Source organism: Halichoeres trimaculatus, unplaced genomic scaffold, assembly GCF_033239565.1.
Source record: "Halichoeres trimaculatus isolate MK-OKI-2021-1 unplaced genomic scaffold, fHalTri1.1 fHalTri1_scaffold_2, whole genome shotgun sequence".
In the NCBI taxonomy this organism is placed as follows: domain Eukaryota; kingdom Metazoa; phylum Chordata; class Actinopteri; order Labriformes; family Labridae; genus Halichoeres; species Halichoeres trimaculatus.
In genome coordinates this window covers 34,400,955-34,425,641 of record NW_027437180.1, presented here as the reverse complement: position 1 = coordinate 34,425,641, position 24,687 = coordinate 34,400,955, and the positions used below count along the sequence as shown (strand labels likewise).

General features: G+C 40.3%; 1 protein-coding gene across 2 annotated transcripts in view; it reads left to right on the top strand.

Annotated features, from left to right (window-relative positions):
- The window catches only part of usp43a (ubiquitin specific peptidase 43a), a 225,343-nt gene extending 208,089 nt beyond the window's left edge, over positions 1–17,254 (top strand). Inside the window, exons 15-16 of one of the 2 annotated variants that reach the window (XM_074689798.1) lie at positions 11,960–12,121; positions 12,209–17,254. In XM_074689798.1, coding sequence (XP_074545899.1) covers positions 11,960–12,121; positions 12,209–13,386 — 1,340 coding nt within the window. In that variant the 3' untranslated portion in view covers positions 13,387–17,254. Of the gene's footprint in view, positions 1–11,959 lie in introns of both variants that reach the window. The other variant, XM_074689791.1, reaches the window with a different exon arrangement.
- The last annotated feature ends 7,433 nt before the right edge of the window (positions 17,255–24,687 follow it).

Sequence of the window (24,687 nt, the reverse complement as noted above, 5' to 3'; positions counted from 1 at the left end):
TAAAGGCATAGGATATGCATGTTTTGCTTTGTCAAACAAATAGAAAAATATTACAGCGCTCGGCATCGGCATTCACTTCAGCCTGCCTCTTGTCAAGTTAAAGGCTGGAGGATCCTGGCTGTGCTGGCTGCCAGGTCTGTTGTATGTTCACATGCACTTTGCTTTTGTCATGCTTTTAAAAAGCTGGATGAGTGAAATACTTGGTTCTTTGTGCAGTGCTTTTATCTGCATAGCTGGGACTTCCCCAGCATGTTTTGCACACATCTCTATGACTGGCATTTGTTTGGAGCTAAGACACATTTTTTACTCATCTCTGGTTCACTCCAGCCTGGAGCTGCCAGTAACTGAGAAGTGATTGGGAGCACTTGTCGGGTCAATTTCAGTCAGAAGTGGCAGGGCAACATGGATGAATGCCAATCTTTGTAAGGAAATGATCGTTCGCTCATTTAAAATCAGGTCAGCTGTGGCACAGTGGTAGAGTCGTCTCTCAATCCGAAGGTCAGGGTTTCAAATCCACTGTCTCCATGCTGAATAGTCCTTTTGCTATATGCTTAACCCTGATCTGCCCCTGGTGGATGTGCTATCTCTGTGTGTGAATGGAGAGTCAAAAGACTGATGGGTTTAACTGTAGCAGCTTCTGTCATCAGTCTATGAATTGGTGAGTGTGAATTGCAATGTTAAAGCACTTTAAAGTAGGGATGCACTGATAGCGATCCTCATACTGGGTATCAGTGTATTGGTGTATTAGTGCCCCTCAAAGCTGGATCAGTATTTGTGGTAAGGGGCCAATCCATGGTGCTGATCTAGGCAACCAGCTCTATACCTTTTTTATTTTATTTTTTTTACCAGCCCTCTTAGCTACTTGACTTGAAATGTTTACTCTGGTGCACTTTCTTTGTTTTTTGTTGCATTACCAGTCTACAGGGTGTAAAATTTCACAACTGAATAAAAAATTCTGTACATTCTAAAGCTTTGTTTTGCAAGTCAACATTTGAATTAATGAATAAATGTGTTTTTTTTTTCGGTTTGCTTGCAACACTTGAAACAATGTACGAGTTTGAAGTAAAATTTTGTAAATTCCAAGAAAAAACGGAAAGGGTGTAGGTCAAAGCAAAGCTAATTTACACCTACCCCTCTTATCTCATAAAACAAAATAACACAAAATAAGGGAATAAGATAGAAAAGGAAACAAAATACAATCAATAGTAATGCTTGTTGTTAACAATAATTGGAGCTAAGTGCATAATATCTGTAACAGTTCATATTATCTTATATGGCAATAAATGGAATGTCACTGCGCTAGGGCAGGCGTAGAGTTTATAGCGCAAGAAAATAGATGCAGTCGACTGGTTAGGAAAAAAATTAATCATCCCTCATAAGATCAGCCTGCTCACCTCTAGATCAACAAAACTTCCAAAAGGGATTTTTTGAGTGATGAAAAAACTCAATTAGAGTGTGAAATAAAGAAGATTATATTTACAGACACCAAGTAACACATAACACCACACCGATGAAACCCCCATACCCCATCCGCTGCGACTCCAAAGTTATTGTCCTTCTGAAAGTAATCCACAAATTTTGTGATTCCTGTCCCACACACCCTCGGCATCCCGGGCTAAATCCAGGCGAGTGCCACTGAACACCTTCTCAAAACACTCCAGGTTCAACACTCCTTTTTAGCAAAAAAACATCCTGCAGCTCCCTCAGGGATAAGATAGTCTCTAACTGCAGTAAGATCTGTTTTTTTTTTTTTTTCGCCATGAAGGAACGGCAGTCTTTTTCTTTCAGTGTGCACACCTCTAAGGTAAGTCCCCTCCCACTTTATATAACCTCCCCTGGGAGTGGACCTTTACCAAATACCGCAATTTCATACACAATAAACAATACAAAAGAGAGTTAAACACATTCAAATTATATGATAAACAATAACCACTTTCAAACACCCTTTTCCCATGCTTGTAAGCTGCCAACCATAACCATGGGCCTTACATTACAAAAACCTGTTAAAGCTATGGTCTACGATCTGAAACCCAGTTTGGCTGATGAGATACATTTGAAAAACACAGCCTCACTCACCCCTCTCCTCCGTGTTCCAAGATCCCGCCCCCCCAGTTCGTATTGCCCTTCTTCGCCTCCTAACAACACGCCCTCTCTGACAGAGCAAGAAGCCGGCCGGCAGAAAATGTAACAAACAAGACAGTCATCCTCCTTGTAACACACAGTGGTAGCTTTTTCAATTGGACCGGCGCGATCAAAACCATGAATTAGCCGGCGAAGCAGGTCTGGCGTTGCCACTGCCAGCTGATCAGAGCAGAGCCGACTGTGGGCGAGGCTTTACCTTACTCGGCATGTCTTCACCAGCTCAGTTTACAATGTTTAAGATGTGTGACTAACTTATGCTAAAATCTATTGACAGAGCTGACCCGTTCCGACCAGCAGCGTTCAGTCATTATCCAGTACAGGCACAGACTAACCAGAGTTATTCAGCTGACATCTCCCACTGTGGTAAACAAAGTCATTTCCTGTTCAACAGAAACTCAGCTGTCTCTGCATCAGTCTTCAGTCCCAAATCCCTCTGCAGCCTTTTCTACCGGTCGTACATTTCTCCAATATCCAGTTTCTCTTGGCACCTGTACCGCTCATTATTCTTTCTTGCTTCAGCCTTCTCCTTGAAACTTTTTCATTTTCTTCCCTTCCCTGTGGAGGGTAACAGTAATAGCTTCCTGGTTACGGTCTTCTCCAGCTCCATGACACTTCGGTAGCTGAGCAGCTAGCTGACGTGAGAGGGGTAGTGGGGGAAGGATGAGGTGGGACCATGGGCAGTACGGTGCAGAGCAGGGGAGATAGGGGATTGGATGGAATAACGCACAAATCCGAAATGAGGGAAACAGCGGTTCAGATTGGTCAATTATTTAGCTGTTTTGCAGCTGCTGTACTGAATGGATTTTTTTCATTCTTTTTGGTTTTTATACTGCATAGATCGGACCATCGGACCATAACAGCCTCAAAACGGTGTTAATAATAATTACCTAGCTTCAAATCGTAGAGCATAGCTTTAATTATTATTCTCCCTGGTGTATTTCTTAAACTGTACATTCTTTTTAGCCTTCCTAATGGACTACATGTTTTTACTCTTTCAGGGGAGGAATTCCATAAATTGACCCCTCTAACCATGAGACAATGAAATTTGGTGTTCGTTCATAACTTTGGTTTTCTAAAAAGAAATTTTCCCCTGGTTGTCCAGCATTATTAACAGCGTCTGAGTTCTATGTGGTAATTGAGCAGTTTTTGCTTCAGGAAATCTTGAGCTCTATACAAAATTGAGACATTTTAGCTGAGACATGATTTATGTGAGATTTCCATTTTAATTCATTGTCAAATATGACACCTAAAAACTTGTTTCCACACACAGTTTCAATTTCATCACCATAGCATCAATTTTGATGTTGTGGTTAAGGTCAGGTCATTTTTTCCAAAAATCATGCATTTTATTTCCCCAAAGTGAAGTAATAATTTATTTCCATCAAACCATTTTTTAGTATCTGGAGTTCACTCTCCACAGCATTCAGAAGCTTTTTAAAGGTGTTTTCCACTACAAAAGATTATTGTGCCAGTATCAGTCAATACCCAAAGCCCTGGTATAGGAACCAGAAAAGTTGGATCAGTGCAGGCCTACTATAAATGGTCTGAAGAACGCAGAAAGCACCATGGAAACCATCTCTTTAACATTAACCAACCTTGGAGAAGCACAGATTTAGACAAATGGATACTAAGGCAAACTGACAATAAATAGAAAAACTCTGACTTTGAAAAGCCCTCAAAACTTAAACGTCCTCAAAGAGGTAATTTGTGGTATGAACAATTAATCACTTCAGACAAGCTTGACAGGTCCAAATAATGAACAGCAGCTGTCATCAAATATCACATAAAGAGCACAACAAACAAACAAGACAAAAATAATTAAAAACAGGTGTGAACACAACACTGAGCCTAATCAGCCTGGACAGAAACACAAGGAAGCAGGAGGAAAAACAAGACGTGATGCACAAAGGGCCAGTGCAGCACATGAAACGGAAAATTTGAAACAGAGAAACCTGACAGGAACAAAAATATGTCTATTTAATGCAGTATCACAGTTACAAACATTACCCAAGAATAGTCTAGAGACAGGCTGACATTCATTTTTAGGTTGTATCACTCACAAGAGTAACAGTAATGAGGTTATATTGTCAAATTTTCCTCCAATGTTCTGACCTGGTCATGAAATAATTAGGGCCCTGCTGGATTTTAAAGAGCATAAAATACATACTCAGCATGTACTTAGTTACCATCAGAAATTGTGTCATGTGTAGGGGAACTACGATGCAGATGAGTGTGTAGATGCAGAACGGCACAAAGAGGCTGTAAGGAAGGAAGGATGCTTTTTACATGCAGCCACAGTGGCAACAGTGGTCTCCTCTTTTCAGTGAGCCACACACTGATGTCTCTGTCCTCCTCCCAGAGTCAGTATGACTCATGGTGCTGCATCAGAATTTTCTTGCCTGTCAGGGCTGTACTGTCAGAGGTGTTTCCCACACGGCTTAGAATTTCCATATCCCGCTGTACACAGTTTTCAGCATTCAGTATATAACACAGATTATATGTGTGAATGTATTTCAACAAAGATGAGATGAGCTTACATAATGTTGTAATGAGGATTGAAGCTTTGAGTCACATTACAACTGATTTCTGTATTAATTTCAAAAACTTTTCCAGGAGCTACTTGGTGAATGTGTCTGCCTGATTCTTATGCAGACCAACTTCAGAAATCAAGTTCTGCCAGGGGTTCTGTCAAGAATGGCACAAAAATCTACAAACATAAAATATACACCTGTTAATTTCCCCCATCACAGAAATAATACTCCCTATCCTTTGTTATTTCTAAGTATCCATGGACCAGTTTGGGGGAACGCAAATCCATTTACAGCGTGTAGACCTAAAGTCCCTTTGATGATGCTGTATTGGCTGGCAAACTTTAGCAGTAAAGCAAATTCTGACCTTTTTTTCTTCTTACATTGATTTTTGGGGCTGGACTGACAAAAAAAGGGACATCAGAGCAGAAGAGGGCTAAGCAGGAAAGTGATGGGGCACAGGTTAAAACATATGGAACCCCGAAAGATTCATAATTGAAAAAAAATTTGAAATAAAAACCATTTTGCTAAACAAGAGAAAAACATGTTATATGGCCTTTAATATTGACTTATTATAATTTAATATTTCATAATGATTACATAAAAAATCATATTATTTAAAATAATGCCTTTTGTTTAATTCCCAAGTATTTATAAAATTAAAAAATGTTTTTTACAAAGTAAATTTATATTACATAATGTCCTTTACACAGTGGCCATTTATTTCACAATGTCGTTTTTCAGTACAATGAATTGGTCTGTAAATCAAAGCACATTAGGCAGAGCCAGTGAAGTGATTGGTAGATCCTTTACAAAGACATAGCAGCAGCACTTGCAGGATGGATTAAAATGTGGAGACTTCTCACTAATGCTGAGAAGTCTGAAAAGCTGAAAATGGAGTGCATGACACGTTTGTGACAGAATGGCTGCAGGAGAGAAGTCGATTTCAGAGTTTCTCCTCAAGCAGCTGAGAGTAAAGGTCTGCAGCTAGACCCCTCTCAAACCAGTCCATCTTAAGGGATCAAGCAGAGGTCCCACCCTTTAGCTTTGACCGACAAACAAAGTCATTATTCTGAACAAAAAACATCATTATGAAATAAAAAGGACATTGTGGAAAAGAACATTGTGCAATGAAAGTTAACTTCGTGAAAAACTTTTTTTTTTTTTAATTTTAGAAAAGCTTGGAAAATGAATAAAAAAACATTATTTTAAAAAGTATAAAATTGTTAAAATAATCAATATGAAATATTTAATTATAATAATTCAATATTGAAAAAAAAAACATATTTAATAATTTAATGGCCATATTACATAATTTTCTTTTATTTATCAAAATGGTATTTATTTCAAAATGTTGTTTTTATTATTAAATTATGAGTCCCTTGGGGTTCCATAAAAACATGAGTTAAGTTGTTTGTGATAATGTATATTCTAACCCACATGCAGCAGTTATTCTGCAGTGGTCTGTTCAAACTTGAGAGTCTATCAATAAAATGAAGAGTGAGGTTATGTTAGCTATGCTAGGTGAGGTTGGAGTTGGTAGATGAGCACTGGTAGGATATAACCAGGATTCACTAAAATTACCCATTACAGACGCTGCTTTCCAAAACAAATGCACGTCTTTACTACAGTGGGTGATGATGCTCATTGGAAACAGAGTCTTAATCTTGGAAAAGTGCAACCTATTTTGGCTAAAAGTATCACTGGTATCATCACCAAAAGGATAGTCTTCACAACACGTGTACAAACTCTCAGCCACAGAACTGATACTGAGCAGTAACTGCTCAGTTTTTCAGATATAGTAAATAGCTTTTCAGTTGTTTCACTGATTAGCTGAAGTTAATTTTCTGTTGACATTTGTTGATTTGGCTCAGGACTCTAGTAACATAGAAAACAGACAAAATGAATGCCAGCTTTGACTATTTCAGAAACACTTCAAAGAAAATAATCAAAACTGTCAGAAAACAATTAAATCTTTTCCACAAAGCCCCTCATTGTGCTGCCAAGTTCCTCTCACAGGACTGAATAGGCATGACGTACACATTTTGATTTAATGGTTCCTTTATTCAGCTGTCATTGTTTGGCACGACTCTCAGTGCTGTGCAGACCCACGATGAGTGAGTCAGAATCAGAAGGCACACAGTTTGTATCTGACCTTAGTTTGCAAAAATGCTTTGCATGTTTAGCAGTTAGAGAGCATATCAACCTTTGTTCTATCTCAAGACAGAAATGTAGAAATGTTGAATATTAGGTAGTGTTATGTTCCTACTTAATCTTTTGCTGCAAATGGAAAAAATATGCAGCCCACGCCAAACTCCATTAAACAGAAATATACAAAAGAGAAGAAAATATATGTACCAGTGAATAATCGCACAGCTGTGGAGCCCAGTGGATAAAAGGCTGTTTTCTTTGAAGCAAGCGGTAAAGGACAAGATAGTTTCCAGTTCTCCTACTGTGTGTCTGAATAAAAGCATGAAGGCTGAGAAGTTAACTCAGAATAATATTAAAAGGTTTTTCTCTGGGTGTAATTAAACAAATGTCTGTTAAGAAAAGCCTTACTTGTTCTTTGAACCAGCTCTGGCATCTCCCATTCAACATAATAAAAAAAAAAAAAAAAAACAACAACTAAGTGTTTACCAGTAAGAGAGTGTTACAATGAACCAGGTCCCTAGCAGCTAGGATACGATTTGAAAAGATGCATCAGTGAAGCTCTTACGGTGCCTTAAAAGCTATAACAACATCTGTCCATTTACTGTGCCACTTGAAAACTCAAGGACAGACTCCAAAGAAGCAAACACCTAATTATGTTGTCAGTAAGACCCACATGAGCAGCCAGTGAAATTAATGAGCGGCTACTTCACAAAGGAAGAACTGAGTCCAGCCAGGTAAACAAACCAACTGTCTTTCTCCGCGGAGACAGGGTTAAACACTGCACCACTGAGCTGCAGCACAGTTTTTATAAGTCTGCTGAGGCTTCACTCCCTAATGTTTTTTTTTAAAGCTAGCAGGCTAGCTAAAAGACTGATGTGATAAACATTCAAATCTTTCAGGAAAGGCCTACACCAGGAATGGAAAATGTGTGGCATTTGGATCAGCCTTTAAAACACTCTTTTTAAAGCTGTTGTTTTTGCTTTTAATAGAGAAATCTGTTGATATATTGACGTTGACTGCCAGTACTAGCTGTGGTAAGCTTGCATATTCACTCACCAGCCACTTTATCAGGCACACCTGTCCAACTGCTTGTTAATGCAATTTTAATCAGCTAATCACATGGCAGCAACTCAATACTTTTAGGCATGTAGACATGGTCAAGACGATCTGCTGCAGTTCAAACCAAGCATCAGAATGAGGAAGAAAGGTGATTTAAGGGACTTTGAATGTTGTATGGTTGTTGGTGCCAGACGGGCTGGTCTGAGTGTTTCAGGAACTGCTGATCTACTGGGATTTTAACCCACAACCATCTCTAGGGTTTACAGAGAATGGTCCCAAAAAGAGAAAATATCCAGTAAGTGGCAGTTTTGTGGATCAAAATGCCTTGTTGATGCCAGAGGTCAGAGGAGAATGGATAGACTGGTTGGAGCTGATAGAAAGGCAACAGTAAATCAAATAACCACTGGTTACAACCGAGGTCTGCAGAAGATCATCTCTGAACACACAACACGTCCAACCTTGATGCAGATGGGCTACAGCTGCCGAAGACCACACCGGGTGACCCTCCTGTCAGCTAAGAACAGGAAACTGAGGCTACAATTCACACAGCAACACCAAAACTGGACAATAGAAGATTGGAAAAACGTTGCCTGATCTGTTGAGTCTGGATTTCCGTTCCACATTTGGATGGTAGGGTCAGAATTTGATGTCAACAACATGAAGGATCCATCCTGCCTTGTATCAACGGTTTTGGCCCCTTTTGTACCAACTGAGCATGGTTTAAAGTCCACAGCCTACCTGAGTATTGTTGCTGACCATGTCCATCCCTTTATGAGCACAGTGTACCCATCTTCTGATGGCTACTTCCAGCAGGATAACGCTCCATGTCATAAAGCTGGAATCATCTCAGACTGGTTTCTTCAACATGACAATGAGTTCACTGTACTCAAATGGCCTCCACAGTCCCCAGATCTCAATCCAATAGAGCACCTTTGGGATGTGGTGGAACGGGAGATTCTCATCATGGATGTTCAGACGACAAATCTGCAGCAACTGTGTGATGCCATCATGTCAATATGGACCAAACTCTCTGAGGAATGTTTCCAGTACCTTGTTAAATCTATGTCACCAAGGATTAAGGCAGTTCTGAAGGTAAAGGGGGGGCCAACCTGGTACTCGTAAGGTGAGCCTAATAAAGTGGCCGGTGAATGTATGCTCCAGGTATCACTTAAAGAGGGGATATTGTGTTTTCCAAAAAGTTGGACATGGATATTGAGCCAAACTTTAGAAATCCCTGAATCTGTCTGTAAACTGTCAAATGGTTTATTCTCACTGTAGCTCAATATCTTAGCTGAACTGATGAGGTCAGTGCATATGGATCTGGCTCATATCAGGTGAGCTTCAAACACTAAAGTCATAGTTCCTCTCTGACAAGCCTGCAGAGGGCTGGCCAATCAGAGGGAAGGGGGTTTGTGGAGCAGGGAGAGACCTGTAAATCATGCAAAGCAAAAGGACAGTAGCCCCTCTTTAAGTTAAGCTGACAACAAGAATAAGAAAGCACAATCAGTAACAGAAGAGAGACACTAAAGCACTCATCTGTAAAAACATTTGTTTTAGATGCTCAGGGTGCTACTGTTGAGACATCTCCTTGCTGGCATTGTTGCTACAGCCGATCAATCACAGACTAGACAGGACTGGTCACCAGAGTAACCAGGAGAATAAACCCTCCCAGGATCATTACAGAAACAGAGGAGACTATTGTAATAGTCCCATTGTTTCTTGTTGCTTAGTGTTGTGATTGATTCTAAGTCTTGGTCTGAGTTATGCAACCTTGAAATAGAAAATTGAATAGTTCCTGTCCTTTTGTAGAGCTGAGGGTTAGGAAATTGAAAAGTATCTGTTTTTGTAAAGTGATGCACATGTGCTTTGGGATTGTATGCCTATTTTAATCTGGAAAACAGCTTTAAAAAGAGAGTTTCCACTTGCTCATGTAAGTTTTCATGTACTTTGACAATGTAAAAGCAACATGTTAGAATAACTAACGAAAGAAAAAAGCTACTTTTATAAATGTATATAAGATTATTCTTTAATTGTATGAATATTTGTAACATTCTCGTAAACATAGATGTTTAAGTTATTTTTTAGGGTCTGATTAAATTAACCAGGAACCCACTCATGAAATGGCAGTCTGGTGCTCACAACATTGAAAAGCCTTTAGCATCTCTGTGAGAGGAAGCATGCTGTGTGTTCTTTCTTTGGTTAGCAGAGATCAAGGGCACAAGAGCAAGATAAAGTCAGGAAATTGGCTGTACAAAGGGACCAGAGCAGAGAGCAGAGCAGATAGAACTGCGGCAAGAAAAAGGAGAAGATCAATCTGGGGTCAGCCAGTCAGTGTTAATTAAGAAGACTATGATGAAAAATATTCGTTGACAGACCTTTTTTACAGACAAAATAATTAATAAAAACTAACTAAAAGCACAACATGATGACAGAGAGTGTGACAAAATATATCAGACACTTTTGTCAACAAATAAAAGCCAGACAAACATGTGCCACTGGGTTTTAATGTATCATGGAAGCTGGTAATGCTGTACGCAGGATGCCAGTACCAGTATATATATATGTATACATATATATGATATTTACTTATATTTTATTCATACATATACTCTTATAAACAAGTATTATTTTGTAATTTCTTTGTATATTCTTTATTATTATAATTATATAGGCCTTTTTTTCTCACATGCAGCTGCCCCTTACCTTGACAATCAACGAATCAATGTCGGCACACATGCAGCAGTGCATGTCAGAAAATCATGAGAACAAGCACAAACCTTTATTATTACAAAGTCCATGGTACAAGCACAATAATATGGACAATCAGTAGAGTGGCGCTGAAAATGCCAAAAAAAAAAAAAGAAGAAGAATATCACACTTTATATATATATATATATATATATATATATATATATATATATATATATATATATATATATATATATATATATATATTTATTCATTTATTAATCCATACATATGTTTTTATACACATGTATCATTTTTTAATTTTCTATTTTTCATTATTGTAATTTTTATCATTATTTTTTATTTATATTTTTGTATATTTGTTTATTTTATATCTTAATTTTTAAAATTTTATCTTGCATTTTCATAAGTTTCTTGTTAATTTTTTAGCAGCAACACACCAAGACAAATACAGAATGATGCAACAACACATAACTGAACAGTAAACACCTTTGTCTATAGGCCCTCAGCAGCAGCAGTTACACGGGAGGAGAACTAGTATGAGTTAGCAGAATGTAGTAACAACAGTCAGGTTGTTTACATTGTATTTGACCAAAATCAGCTGATATTTGGTTGACTAAAATTAGACAAAGACTAAAAGGTTTCAGATAACTAAAATATGACTAAAACTGAATGGTGTGTTAATGGAAAGACAAAGGCTTAAACCAAATTTTCCATCAAATTTAACACAGCGGCTTATACAAAAGCAAATATAAGTGCCAGGAAATGCAGTCATAACTAGGTGATTGCACAACTCAGAGCTTTCATAGACTTCACTACAAAAGGATACACAGGCATTGGGTTTGCTGAGACCCCTGCTTTGTCTTTTCTTTCAGCAAAATCACAATGAGCTCTGGTAGATATCCACAGGCATAGACAGAAACACAAAGGAAATAATACAATACCTGGTCAGAGACATTTCTTCATATATAGAAATGTTGGATCCATTTACCCAAGAAAAGAACTGCGCAAAGTAAAAAAAAAATGATCAAAGTGATGTTGAACAGTATTAATGAAAAGAAATGTAATGACGAGCTGGAAACATAAAAAAACGCTAGATGTGGAGATCAAAGAAGAATGTTTGCTGGATATCTGTAGACATCTTCCTCACTGCTTAAGGCTTAAAGCTTGAGGCTATCTTTGCTTTAACTGGCATAAAACACCCAACTACCTAAACAAACATTTAGCAGGTTGCATTTTGGGAGATGGAGGTTGTTACTCAGGCTCTGCTGAATCCAGCATTTGTTTTCTGTAAGTCAAGGGTCCAGAAGTGCAGTCCTCTTCATGTTTTTCATTAACCCCCTTTGCCCTTCCTTCTGTATGTTTCTCAGGTTCCACAAGTTCGTCAATGTCAGACCACTGGCTCATTCGGCTCACAGGGGACAGCAAAAGAGGGAGTTTGGTCTCTCGATCCTCCACAACATGCCCGTCGTCCTTGCCTGACTCGCCTGAGTCTCCTGTCTTCCTCGATGATGATGAAAAAGATGAAAATGGTAAGAGGCCAAACCAGAGTTTTGCTGGGCCTTTCAAGTTTTGTATTTTGATGAAACAGTTAATGCATGTTCTGTCCTCTGTGGCAGGAGGTTTTGGGACCAGACCATTTATCAGGGGTCTTCAGGGACGCAGCGTAAGCATGAGAACACCCAGCAAAACAAAGGACACCCTGAGTAAAATGCTCCCCCTGCGTTGGTCCTTTGGTTCAAAGGACAGACGAAAACCAGACCCAGTGCCTCCATCTGTCCAAGATCCTGCCCCTGTGGAGCTGGTACAGTACCTGGAATCCGGCAGACGACCTCGATGCACAAAGGATCCGATCGTAACACTAATGGCTGAACCACGCACCAAGGAAGCTGCCGATGGCCGGGCTTCCGCCACTCCCCGATCTCCCAGTGTTGGGGGTATGAGTTGCATGGGGAAGGCAGACAATGATGGGATGCCTGAGTCTCCACAAGTACCAGAGGGTCAGAGGAGGCCATCGGAAAAAGCAGCCAGCCTGAGACGAAGCAAAGAAAGCAAGGCGAGAAATGATAGTAGCACGAATATCAGCAGCAGCTTGAGCAGTAACACCCTCACCAGGAGAAAGGACGCCCAGAAGCAGAGCTCCTCTCAAGCCTCCCAGGATACTGAGACCAAACAGACCTCCAGTGCTGGAGTGAAGTCCAGCCACAGCACCCCTGTCCTCAATGATGGGACCCTTAGAAGGCAAAAAGGAGGGACTCCAGAAAGAGAAAACACCGGTGTTAATGAAGGCAACTCTAAGAGCAAAAGAGGAGAAGTGCCGAAGAGTTCTCCTCACGATGGACTACTCTCTTTCTTCAAAGGTAACTTCCTGAAGAAGGATAAAGACTCGAGGAAGTCCAGGGAGGGGAATTCAGCAAGAAGTGGAGGGGAGGATATAGGTCGGAGTCGAACCCTTCCACGACTGTCTTCATCCAATGGAGCTGCTGGAGGAGTAGCTGGAGTCGATGGGGTCAAGTCCAAAGCTGCAAGCCATTCGGGTGGGGATCTGGCAAATGGGAAGCTACATGGGCGAACCCCTGCTGACATCAAGCGCTCCCAAAGCTCCTCCAACATCCCCACCAAAGCAGAGCAGAGCATGCGGAGGACGGCATCTTTGCATCGCAACGGGATGTCGTCAGCCATGGCGCCATCACGTAGCCTCACGACGGACAAACCGTCTTTTAGCACCCTGCAGAGAGCTCGGTACAGCACAACCTCGCTGGGACGCAAAAAGACTGTTCCTGAATCCAGCTTTTGACACAATGAAAGAAACTCAACCCATCGACACACAAAGCCTTTTATCTGTCATGAAGTGAATGACGTTCAATCACTGAGATCAAAGCAATAGAGCTCCACTCACAGTGGTTTGCCTTTTTCGTTCCCAGAGAATTCACTGACTTGAGCTGTTTGCACCACGGAGTACATGAAGGGTCTTTTACTGCTGGGATATGAAGAGGAGGAGATCATATGACCTTTCTTTGGAACATTTGAAAGGTTTGGAGTCGATTCTTACTTTTGTTTTCTATGACTTACAAAAAAGTGCCTGAGAAACTAATATGCAGTCTAGACCAATGAGCTTGTCTGATGAGCACTGGAAACCCCTACACGCACATACAAGCATAATCCACATTTGTGTCTTATTACTGTAGTATGAGTGGTGAAATTCTAACACTGGTTTGCTTATGATGAAGACACAGTGATTGTGTCATTTACAGGAATGTATGGTTTTCACTTGATTAATGGTGGTGCTGTGAGGCAAAGGTGTCTGATGATTTTTTCCATCTTCAACTCTGTTTGAAGATACTGTGAGGATTTTTTTTTTTTTTTTTTTAAGATTTTGACCCCCAGATTTTGGGACCAATTGCCACCTTTGATCTAGGTATAGTTTTTACCCTAGAAATGCAGAAGTAGCATCCATCAAGAGTATTTGCTGTGAAAAATATGAAGTTTTTCTGTGCAGGGGACTGACGATCACCTTGTATGACTTGTACCCTGCAGAAATACGTAACCCTGCTGATTGGCATTCAGCCTTTGTTAGACTCGACTCAAAACACCTCACAGGAGCTTTGGTGTTTTTTAGATGTTCTTTCTGTTTGATTTTAAATCTGCGATAATAAAAAAAAAAAACTTTGACACCTGGAGTACAAGTGGTACTCTGCGGAATCACTCGGTTTGTTTCTAAATCCTTGTTTGGCCATAACAAAGTCCCTGCCATGGCCATTAGTATTTCTAAGCTGAGCCTCACTAATCTCCCTGAGACAGGAGGGAATTTAGAAACTACATTTTTCCTGCTGTGAAGTGTAACACTGATGCAAAATGAACCTGTAAAGATGTCCTTCACTTTTACTATATGTCAGATTTACAGTTTCTCACAAAAGTGAGTACACCCCTCATATTTCAGCAGATATGATTATATCTTTTCATGGGACAACACTGGAGAAATGACATTTTGACACAATGAAAGGTAGTCAATGTACAGCCTATATAACAGTGTACATTTATTGTTCCCCTAAAAAAACTCAGGTCCAGGTGTGAATAGGGAGCAGATGTGTTAAATTTGGCATTTCAGCTCCCACACTCTCTCATTGACTGGACACTGAAAGTTCAACATGGCACCTCATGGTAAAAAAAACTCTCTGAAGATCTGGTTTAACAGGACAGGATCCATTCAGAACAGGCCTCACCATGGTCAACCAAAGATGCTGAATGGATGTGCTCGGCATCACATCCAGAGGTTGTGGGCTACACGCTGCATCAAACTGGTCTGCATGGCTGTCGTCCCAGAAGGAAGCCTCCTCTTAAGATAATGCACAGGAAAGCCTGCAAACTGTTCACTGAAGACAAGTAGAGTAAGGACATGAATTACTGGAACCATGTCCTGTGGTCTGATGGGACCAAGATAAACTCATTTGGTTCAGATGACGTCAAGCATGTGTGGCGGCAAACAGGTGAGGAGTACAAAGACGAGTGTGTCTTGCATACAGTCAGGCATGGTGGTGGGAGTGTCATGGTGTGGGGCTGCAACTGGGGAGCTACAGTTCATCTAGGGAACCATGAATGCCAAAATGTACCGTGATATACTGAAGCAGAGCATGATCTCCTCTCTCCGGAAACTGGGCCCCAGGGCAGTATTTCAACATGATAATGACCCCAAACCAGTGGCAGCTGCTGGTCTGTCAAGGAGGGGAAGCTCATTTTTTCTGGCCTACATAAAATTTGACTTGTTTATTAATTTAAACGTAATTTCTACCCTCCGTGTTAGCTTGCTAGCAGCTGGAGCTGCTATGTGAGAATACGACAGGCTGTAAGTGTGAGTGACAGGGGGAGAAGCTCTGCGACTGTAGCTGTAGCTGCTTATTGGTGAAAAGAGAGAAGAGAGAAGATCTTTTAACACAACGCTCGTCGTCTTTAAGAAAAGTAAACTTGCTGGGGATTGATAAAGCCCACCGAATCAGTCCAGAACAACTCAATAAAAAAGTCAGACGATGCTCAGGTGGAGGGTTATTCTTTAAGATCGCTGACTGGCTCATTTCACTGTCAATCGAAAAGGGATTTGGCCTCAGACAGATCATCCAATCATCATGCAGAAGCCCAGCGTCCAGGCCAGCCCACTGTCTCATAGACCCCCAGAGACGCTGAGCGTCCGATGGGTGGGACAAAGCCCAGCATTTATCCAATGACCACCCAGTTTTCACAGTGGAACAACCCACTCTACGTTTTCCCGCTGAAGTCAGAAGACACTCAGCGACTGACAGTGTTAAAGTGCTGAGACGCTGCGGGGATGAATGAGAAGGAGGGCAAGCCAGTTACCTGCCATAGGTAGCTGATTCTGAACAAAAGATGAAGGAATTCTAGCGCAGATTTTGTCAGTCAAATGTACACACAGCAGTACATATCACCACTTTTTTGGGGGACATTTTAGGGGAAGCTGAGCTTCCCTTGCAGTATTAGAAGAATCGCCACTGCCCCAAACACACTTCCAGGATGACCACTGCCTAACTCAAGAGGCTGAAGGTAAAGGTGATGAACTGGCAAAGCATGTCACCAGACCTAAACCCTATTGAACATCTCTGGGGCATCCTCAAATGGAAGGTGGAGGAGCGTAAGGTCTCAAATATGTGCTGTCTCTGGGATGTCGTCATGGGGGAGTGGAAGAGGATTCCAGTGGCAGCCTGTGAAGCTCTGGTGAACTCTATGCTCAAGAGAAGTAAGGCTGTGCTGGAAAATAATGGTGGCCGCACAAAATAATGACAGTTCGGGCATTTTTACTTGGGGGTGTACTCACTTTTGTTGACATTAATGGCTTTATCTTGAGTTATTTTGAGGGAACAATAACATTGCTTTATAAGCTGTACCTGGACTACCTTTCATTGTGTCAAAGTGTCATTTTTACTTGGGGTTGTACTCACTTTTGTTGACATTAATGGCTGTATCTTGAGTTATTTTGAGGGAACAATAACACTGCTATATAAGCTGTACCTGGACTACCTTTTATTGTGTCAAAGTGTCATTTCTCCAGTGTTGTCACATAAAAAGGTATTATTAAATATCTGCAGGAATAAGTGGGGTGTACTCACTTTTGTGAAATACTGTACATCTTTGAATGTATCTCTTCCTTGTTTTGGGTGTTACCACTTTAGTTTTGTTCACTTATTTCTTCCTTTGCTCTGCAGCTGTCAGGGAAAAGCTGCATACATGTTCAGTTTCATTGAAGGAAATTGTCTCTACATGACCCGAATCAGCACAGTCATCAGTGGGACATGTGTTTCTCACTTTGAATCTGCTTGGCTTTTTTACATGAATGTGTTATTTTTCCTTACAAAAAAAGAAAAAAAGCTCATTCTAAAATTCTGAGTCACACTTTCTTGAATGTGAAACCTGACAAAGAACTTTTGAAAACATCTCCCAGTGAAGTGGAAATGATAAACTTTTCTAAACTCTGGAAGCATTTGAGGATAACTGCTGCAATTATGCTTCACTGCAGGAAAAACAGATTCAGGCAGTCATCAGCAAGGTAATTGTGTAAGCTAAAATTTATTCTGAGTTTGACCAGGGTTATCTGTAAAAGCACTAAATGTCATAAAGATTCCAAATTTATAAGAAATAAATAAATTACATTGTATGTATTTACTTTTATGTGTGCATTTACTGTAAGCTGACCTTGACTCTGAACAGTTTATTCAATAGAGAGGATATTCAATGGTGATGCAGTGAAATTAAAGATTCTCCTATTGAAGCAAAAATGTGAAGGATTGCAGGTTTGATGTATGGTAGCATTTAATTCTAACAGTAAATGTAGGCAAAAAAAGGAATCACATGTTGGGCTCAGAAGTTTTTGAATCATACATTTTAGCAGGATTGACCTTCCCTTTTAGGTTATTCTGTGAATCAGGCAAATATGAAGGATTATGGCGCACTTTGTCTTAGAGTATTATGATAAACTATGGTGGTGTTTATGCTGTCTGAGCGTTATTATTGTTATTATTTTAATGGGGGATTTTTTTGCGGTTAACATGTGATTTCTCATGAAGAAAGTAGGCGCCTCTTAAAGCTATGGTCTACAATTTGAAGCTAGGTAATTGTTATTAACACCGTTTTGAGGCAGTTATGATCTTCGCAATATAAAAACCAAAAAGAACAAAAAAAAATCCTTTCAGTACAGCAGCTGCAAAACGGCTAAATAATTGACCAATCTGAACCGCTGTTTCCCTCATTTCGGATTTGTGTGTTAGTCCATCCAATCTCCTGTCTCCCCTGCTCTGCACCATACTGCCCATGGTCCCACCTCATCCTTCCCCACTACCCCTCTCACGTCAGCTAGCTTCTCAGCTACCGAAGCGTTGTGGAGCCAGAGAAGACCGAAACATGGAAGCTGTTAAAAAAAGTTTCAAGGAAAAGGCTGAAGCAAGGAAGAATTATGAGCGATACAGGTGCCAACAGAAACTGAATATTGGAGAAATGTACGACAGGTGGAAAAAGCTGCAGAGGGATTTGGGACTGAAGACTGACGCTGAGACAGCTGAGTTTCTGTTGAACAGGTAATGACTTTGTTTACTACAGTGGGAGATGTCAGCTGAATAACTCTGGTTAGTCTGTGCCTGTACTGGCTAATGACTGAACGCTGCTGGTTGGAATGGGTCAGGCTCTGTCAACAGATTTTAGAATAAGTTAGCCTCACATCTTTAGCATCTTAAACTGAGCTGGTGAAGACACGCCTAGAAAGGTAAAGCCTCACCCACAGTCAGCTCTGCTTTGATCAGCTGGTAGTGGCAACGCCAGACCTGCTTCACCAGTTAATTCATGGTTAATTCAGTCCAATTGAAAAAGCTACCACTGTGTGTTACAAGGAGGATGACTGTCTTGTTTGTTATATTTTCTGCCGGCTTCTTGCTCTGTCGGAGGGGGCGTGTTGTTAGGAGGCGAAGAAGGGCGATACGAGCTGGGGGGCGGGAGCACGGAGGGGAGGGGTGAGTGAAGCTGCGTTTTTCAAATGTGTCTCATCAACCAAACTGTGTTTCAGATTGTAGACCATGACTTTAATTAACTTGCCCCCTTTTGACGATTAAAAATACATTGTCTGATATCTTTCCAAATGTTAGATTCTAACTTTTTATCAATACAATCTACAGTATATTCATAACCTGAAATGAAAACTTGTCAATAGTATCTGGTTGGAGAACCGGCACAACAAGCTAGGCTCCAGTTTTCTGCAGACTGGCTCAGTGTTACCATGTGATCTAGCTTATTTTTATCACAACGTCAATGTATGCTTTATTTAGGTTTTGTTCAGCCCTTCCCTTGCCAATTGTCAGCACAATAGCTTGAACACTCTTTGCAGATGTACCGCCCTCTGATGGCTGTCAATCAGCTGTTTCAGTCTGCTGACATTGACAGACAAAAGTTACAGCCCATCTAAGAGGTCAGTGACTTTTAATGTGCAGAAATGAAAAGTGTCAGCTCATAACCACGTACTCATCAGCTCACACACAGCTACAGACTGCATCACTCCCCATACAGAGTTCCCCACATGGCTTAAACTTCTGCTTTGACTTTGCACTGTATCAACATTGTAGAGCCATACTACTGCATGAGCATATGTACTTGCTCAGAAATTCTTGCTAAGTCTCAAAAAGCCTACATGGAAGTGTGAGAACTTCACTTTATCAAGTGTCAGCTTGAGGCTGGCTGCAGAAACTCTTGAAACCACACACTGATTCAAAACGTACTACAGCAGAAATAAACATGTTTATAGCCTGGTTAAAGCAACATTTTTAGTCCAAGTCCTTCAACTCTGTATGCTCTGTACACACTGTACAGGTTGTGAATTCATCTCATGGTTTTGTAGCTGTCTGTGAAGAGGAGGAAGACCTGCCTCTTTAAAAAGCTAGGTGAAATCAAGCTTTTCCAATATGACCCCTGCCAACAAAGAAATTCAAAACTGTATGAAAAACAAAAAGGTGGTGTCCTTGAGAGTGATCCCGTGTCTACAGCCTTTGTATCTACTTCATTCACTGTCATGTCATGTATAGGAAATTATTACACCAGAGTTCAAGCGTCTGATGTTTGAGCCGGAGCGGATAAAAGTCAAGCAGCATTTAACTGTACTGCGATGGTTTTGGAGAACACAGGAGAGATGCCAGCAGGGATGGCTACAGAAACAGTGTAAAAGGTGCTTTAGGAAATGTTTTGAAAGCAGGAAACTGACAAGAATCAATTCAAGGACCCAGGCACACTACTCAAAAAGTTGCAACTAAAACAAGCTCTTTATGTGAGTTACAATCAGGACAAAGAAAACTGTAGACAAAAAACGGCTTTCAGATATCACTGAATGAAACAACTCTGATTTAAGCCACACAGACAATCAGGCGCAGGGCACTGGTGAAAACATCAAGGTTGGGGATCACAATCACAAAGGCAGGAAACACATCAGGGCAGGAAGTGTAGTTTTCTCAAACAAGAGGAGAGACATCACTATTGATAAAACTGGTTGAGGCAAGCAACCTCTGCTTTGACCTCTAGCTGCTTTTCTTGAGGATGTACCTTCATCATTTGTAGGCTTCTGCAAACATGCAGACCTGATCAAAATCTGAAGACCAGTTGAAAAATTGCTAGAATTTACCTTTTGCACATTTGAGTCTTAATGAGGTTTTAAGTAGAGCTACAATATGCAAAAGCAAGAAGGGGGAGTGTGACAAAAAGCACTTAAAAAAATATATTTATTGAAATCAACAAGTAAACTGAGAAAGGCTGTTTTTCTCAGTTGGACTCGGTAATGAGTTGCTCCACCATCCTTGTTAATCACTTCAAAAAATTGGTGTGGGCATGCTTGATGTGAGTGTTTCCAGGAACCTTCTGGTAACATTACTCCAAGTGGTGAAGATGGTTTCATGAAGGATATCAACTGTCTGGAACTGATGACCATTTTTATAAACTTCCCTTGCCATCCATCCCCAAATGTTCTCTATTGGATTTAAATCAGGGGAATGTGCGGGATGGTCTAAAGAGTGATGTTAATCTCCATGAAGAAGTCCTTCATCAATGTCCTGATGAAAACCCAGCTGTTACCACACAGACCAGGGCCCTCAGTCATGAAGGACGCCCGCTGCAACATCTGCACATAACCAGCCGCCATTTGACCACCCTGTACCACCTGAAGCTCCAGTGTTACACTGAATGAAAAAGCCCCAGATCATGAGGGACCCCCTCCACTGTGCCGGGGAGAAAACATTTCAGGTGGGATCTCTTTGTCATGCCAGTAACGTTGGAGGCCATCTGGACCATCAAGGTTCAATTTTTTTCTCATCAGAGAATTAAACTTTTTTTCCACCTTTCAGTGTCCCATGTTTGATGCTCCCTGGCGAAGTCTGAACGGGCAGTTTTGTGGTGTTGGAGGAGACTAGGTCTTTGAATTCGTTTTTTGTTTTTGAAACCCTTTTCCCGCAGATGCCATCTGATGGTTATTGCGCTGCAGTCGGCACTAGTAAGGGCCTTAATTGGGGTCAAGGACCGCCCTGTGTCTTGACGGACAGCCAATCGGATCCTCCGGCTTAGTGCAATTTTTTTGGGTCTACCACTCAACTTTTTTGTTCCATAATGCTCAGGATCTTTCAGAAAATGTAGAATGACCGTCTTACTGCTTCCAACCTCAGCAGCAATGGCACCCTGAGAGAGGCCTTGCTGATGCAGCTCAACAATCCAACCACGTTCAAGAAGAGACAGCTTCTTAGCCACCAGGAGGGCATGGCCGTGTGAAAGCCTGACAGAAAATGAATATTTTGAGCAGGTTTTGGCTTTAATAGCCTGTTATCTTGAACTTTTGATCAGGTGATTAACAACCTATTTCATTATTTATTTATTTATTTTTTAATTGCAAGTTCCAAATGTTTTTTGTCACACTCCCCCTTCTTGCTTTTGCATCATGTAGCTCCACTTAAAACCTTATTAGGAATCAAATGTGCAAAAGGTAAATTCTAGCAATTTTTCAACTGGTCTTGAGATTTTGATCGGGTCTGTATAAGGCTGTGCAAACCTTTGACACATGCTATGGCATTTATTTTTTTCCTTTTTGTCAGTTTTCAGAGGTTGAATGACATCCAGAAAAACAGAATGTAGCCTTTATGAAGAGGCCCTCTTACAGTTCAGGTACCAGTTTAAAATATTTTTTTAAAATGAGAATAAGAAGCGTGACTCAGAGCCAATACAATTTTCAATCAGAGTTTCTTGGGAAAGTTGATGTTGTAGCATTTATCTGGTGTCATTTTTTTCTTATTTGGTCTGTCCTTGGTGTAAGTTTTCGTGTGTCAAAAATCCGACAAAAGCTCTTAAGCTACATTAAAAGTTAGAGGACAGCAAAGTCTGCCTCCTCTCCTTTTAATGAAATATCAAAACTCTTTGATTTAATAACGGCAGTTAGATTTGAATGAGTCATGTACTTATTTTTCAAGCTATATTTCTAAAGATTATTTAAGCCTTAGAAATCCAACACATCTCAGTTTGGATATGCAGCAACCCAACACGAGGTCAGGACAAATGATTGAGGAACAAAGTGAACCAGAGTTAGAGGTGTCATTTGCTGCAAATGTTCTGTTTTGGCTCAAGCTTTATCCACGTACCTCCCCTTGATCTCACATCACAAACACGGAAAAAGTTCAAAGATGTGTCAGAGTTGCCCTTCGAAGTCAAAGACAGATACTTTTCAATTTGAAATATTTTTTAAAGGTGGGATTGTAATTGAAAGATGAAAGTAAACTGGTGCTGGAAAAAAAATTGTGCAGGTGGTCGGTGTTTCTCATTTTGACATCAACATTTATTCTTTGGTCCTCAGAGAAAATTATGCTATTTGATGATATTATTAGGGCTGCCACTTTAACTCGATTGGATAAATTAATTACACCACAAATTGATGCGTTACAAAAATTAACTCAAGATTGACTCATTGACATCTTGAACGATCTTTCAAGACCTTTATTGTATTGTTTTCTATGACGATGTAAACACCAAGACTACCAAAGGAGTGAAAACTCTCTTCTTTTATGTCTCTATTCCTGTTTTTGACCAAAAAAACAGACAATTTTTTTTTCCGATCGCGTTCATCTTGAGCACTCCAGCCTTTGATCCTCTCCATGTCTTTTCTCACGATCGCGCCGCTCTTTTTATCTGAACTACCGCGACACATCCTCAGCTGGAGTATGAGCTGCCTGAACTTTTCTGACTTCCAGCGTCTCGCTATGTCACTAGCCATGTTTACATGGACCCAATTATTCCGCTTGCATTTGGTTTATTTGCTTAAACGGAAAGAATTTAACCTTTGTATACACCTCATTCTGAAAGAAAAGGGCCAATCTGAATGGACATGTGATCGGTTTCACAGGGGTGGAATATTCCTTTCCCCAAACCGATTGAGGTATCATGTATCAACTCAAACGGAAAGTTGTCAGGGTACGTTCTTTCAGCGCATGCTCAGATATGACGTAAGACGCAACTAGAGACGTTCCTCAACTTTAAAAATGGCAGCGAGCCGTCAGCACTGGACTGCTGCGGAAAGCTTGTTTTTTAACCAAACTTTGAAAGAAATGAACATAATTTCAAGACTGGACAGACGACAAACTTGCGATACGGAGTATTGCAACACCGTGATAAACAAAATGTTGTCCTCCAGCTTTGATAAATCTCTTGATGTGCGTGATTCCGGGCATGCCCCATTGACTATTCTGTTTGATTACAGCGGCGCATGTATACCAGAGATTGGAATATTCCTTTCCACGTATACTATTGTTTTCAGAAAAGTCATTCGGAAAGCTTCCATTCGGAAAGACAAAAAACTGCTCATGTAACCATGGCTACTGCCATCTCACATCTTTTCCTCATATCCATGCTGATCTCTCATCCAAAGAGCACACCGCTCTCACCCACAGTAGTATACAAGCATGATTTTGATTGACAAGCTCCGCCAGACCCCGTCTCCCCCGTTGTAAAACATAATTCACTCCTAGAAATACAGTATAGTACAGTTGCAATCGAATTGGTGTCCATAGACGTCAATGGCAGTGAACACAGTTATTTTTATATTCGCCAGTTGAAAACAATGGGGATGAATGAATCTTCTCTTCTTTGTGTATTCATTTAATTAGTCATCCCCTACAATTTTGTAATGTGCTAGAATTCAAATTAATTATTTGGGGACCCCAGGCAGATATGAGATTAAAATGTGATTAATTAGATTAATTAATTACAAATCCTGTAATTAATTAGATTAATTAAAAAAATAATCATCATATTATATAAACTTAAATGATCTTTCCAGTCATACTTTGGTCATAATTACATTTATCATGTCAGATGTTGATACCTATTAATAAAAACTCATCAAGATTTCTTCACTTCAGACTTGAAAACGTTTATTAGTATATGTTGGTTATGGAAAAAACCTTTCAACTCAAGAGCATTTTCTTTTACACTTGCCAGAGCTTTGCTAAACGCTGATCTCTAAGAATAGATGTTAACACCCTGTCCAACTGGTTTCAGATTTCTTCTCTTATTATGTAGCTTGAAAAAGTCTTGTCACAGTGTAATTAACCTTCTTGCCAGCGTTAGACATCAGTTAGCTTAATTTATATAGAAACTGTCACATGGAGTGAATACAGAGTCGTAGCTCTTTTTTGAAGGAACAAACAACTTCTAGCTTGCCCAGGAAAGTCTTTTCTCCTCTTAAAGCTGAAACCATGTACTCATTGAATCTAAAGACTCTTGCCTCTTTCTTTGTAGGTTGTTTTTCCCACAACCAAAAAATTTGTTAGGTTTACACTTTTGGATTATCAGAGCCTGTGATGTGTCAGGTGGTACGTTAAGCTCAATTTAACTTCCCTTGATTTAACTGGAAGACAATCGAGCACCCTGGTTTGAAATAGTCCTGAGTGTGGAGAGCCCCTCACCAAGCAGAGCTTACTTAACCTCACTCTTCATTTTATTGATAGACTCTCAAGTTTGAACAGAACACTGCTGAATAACTGCTGCATGTGGGTTGGAATGAACATTATCTCAAACAGCTGGATTGCGTTTA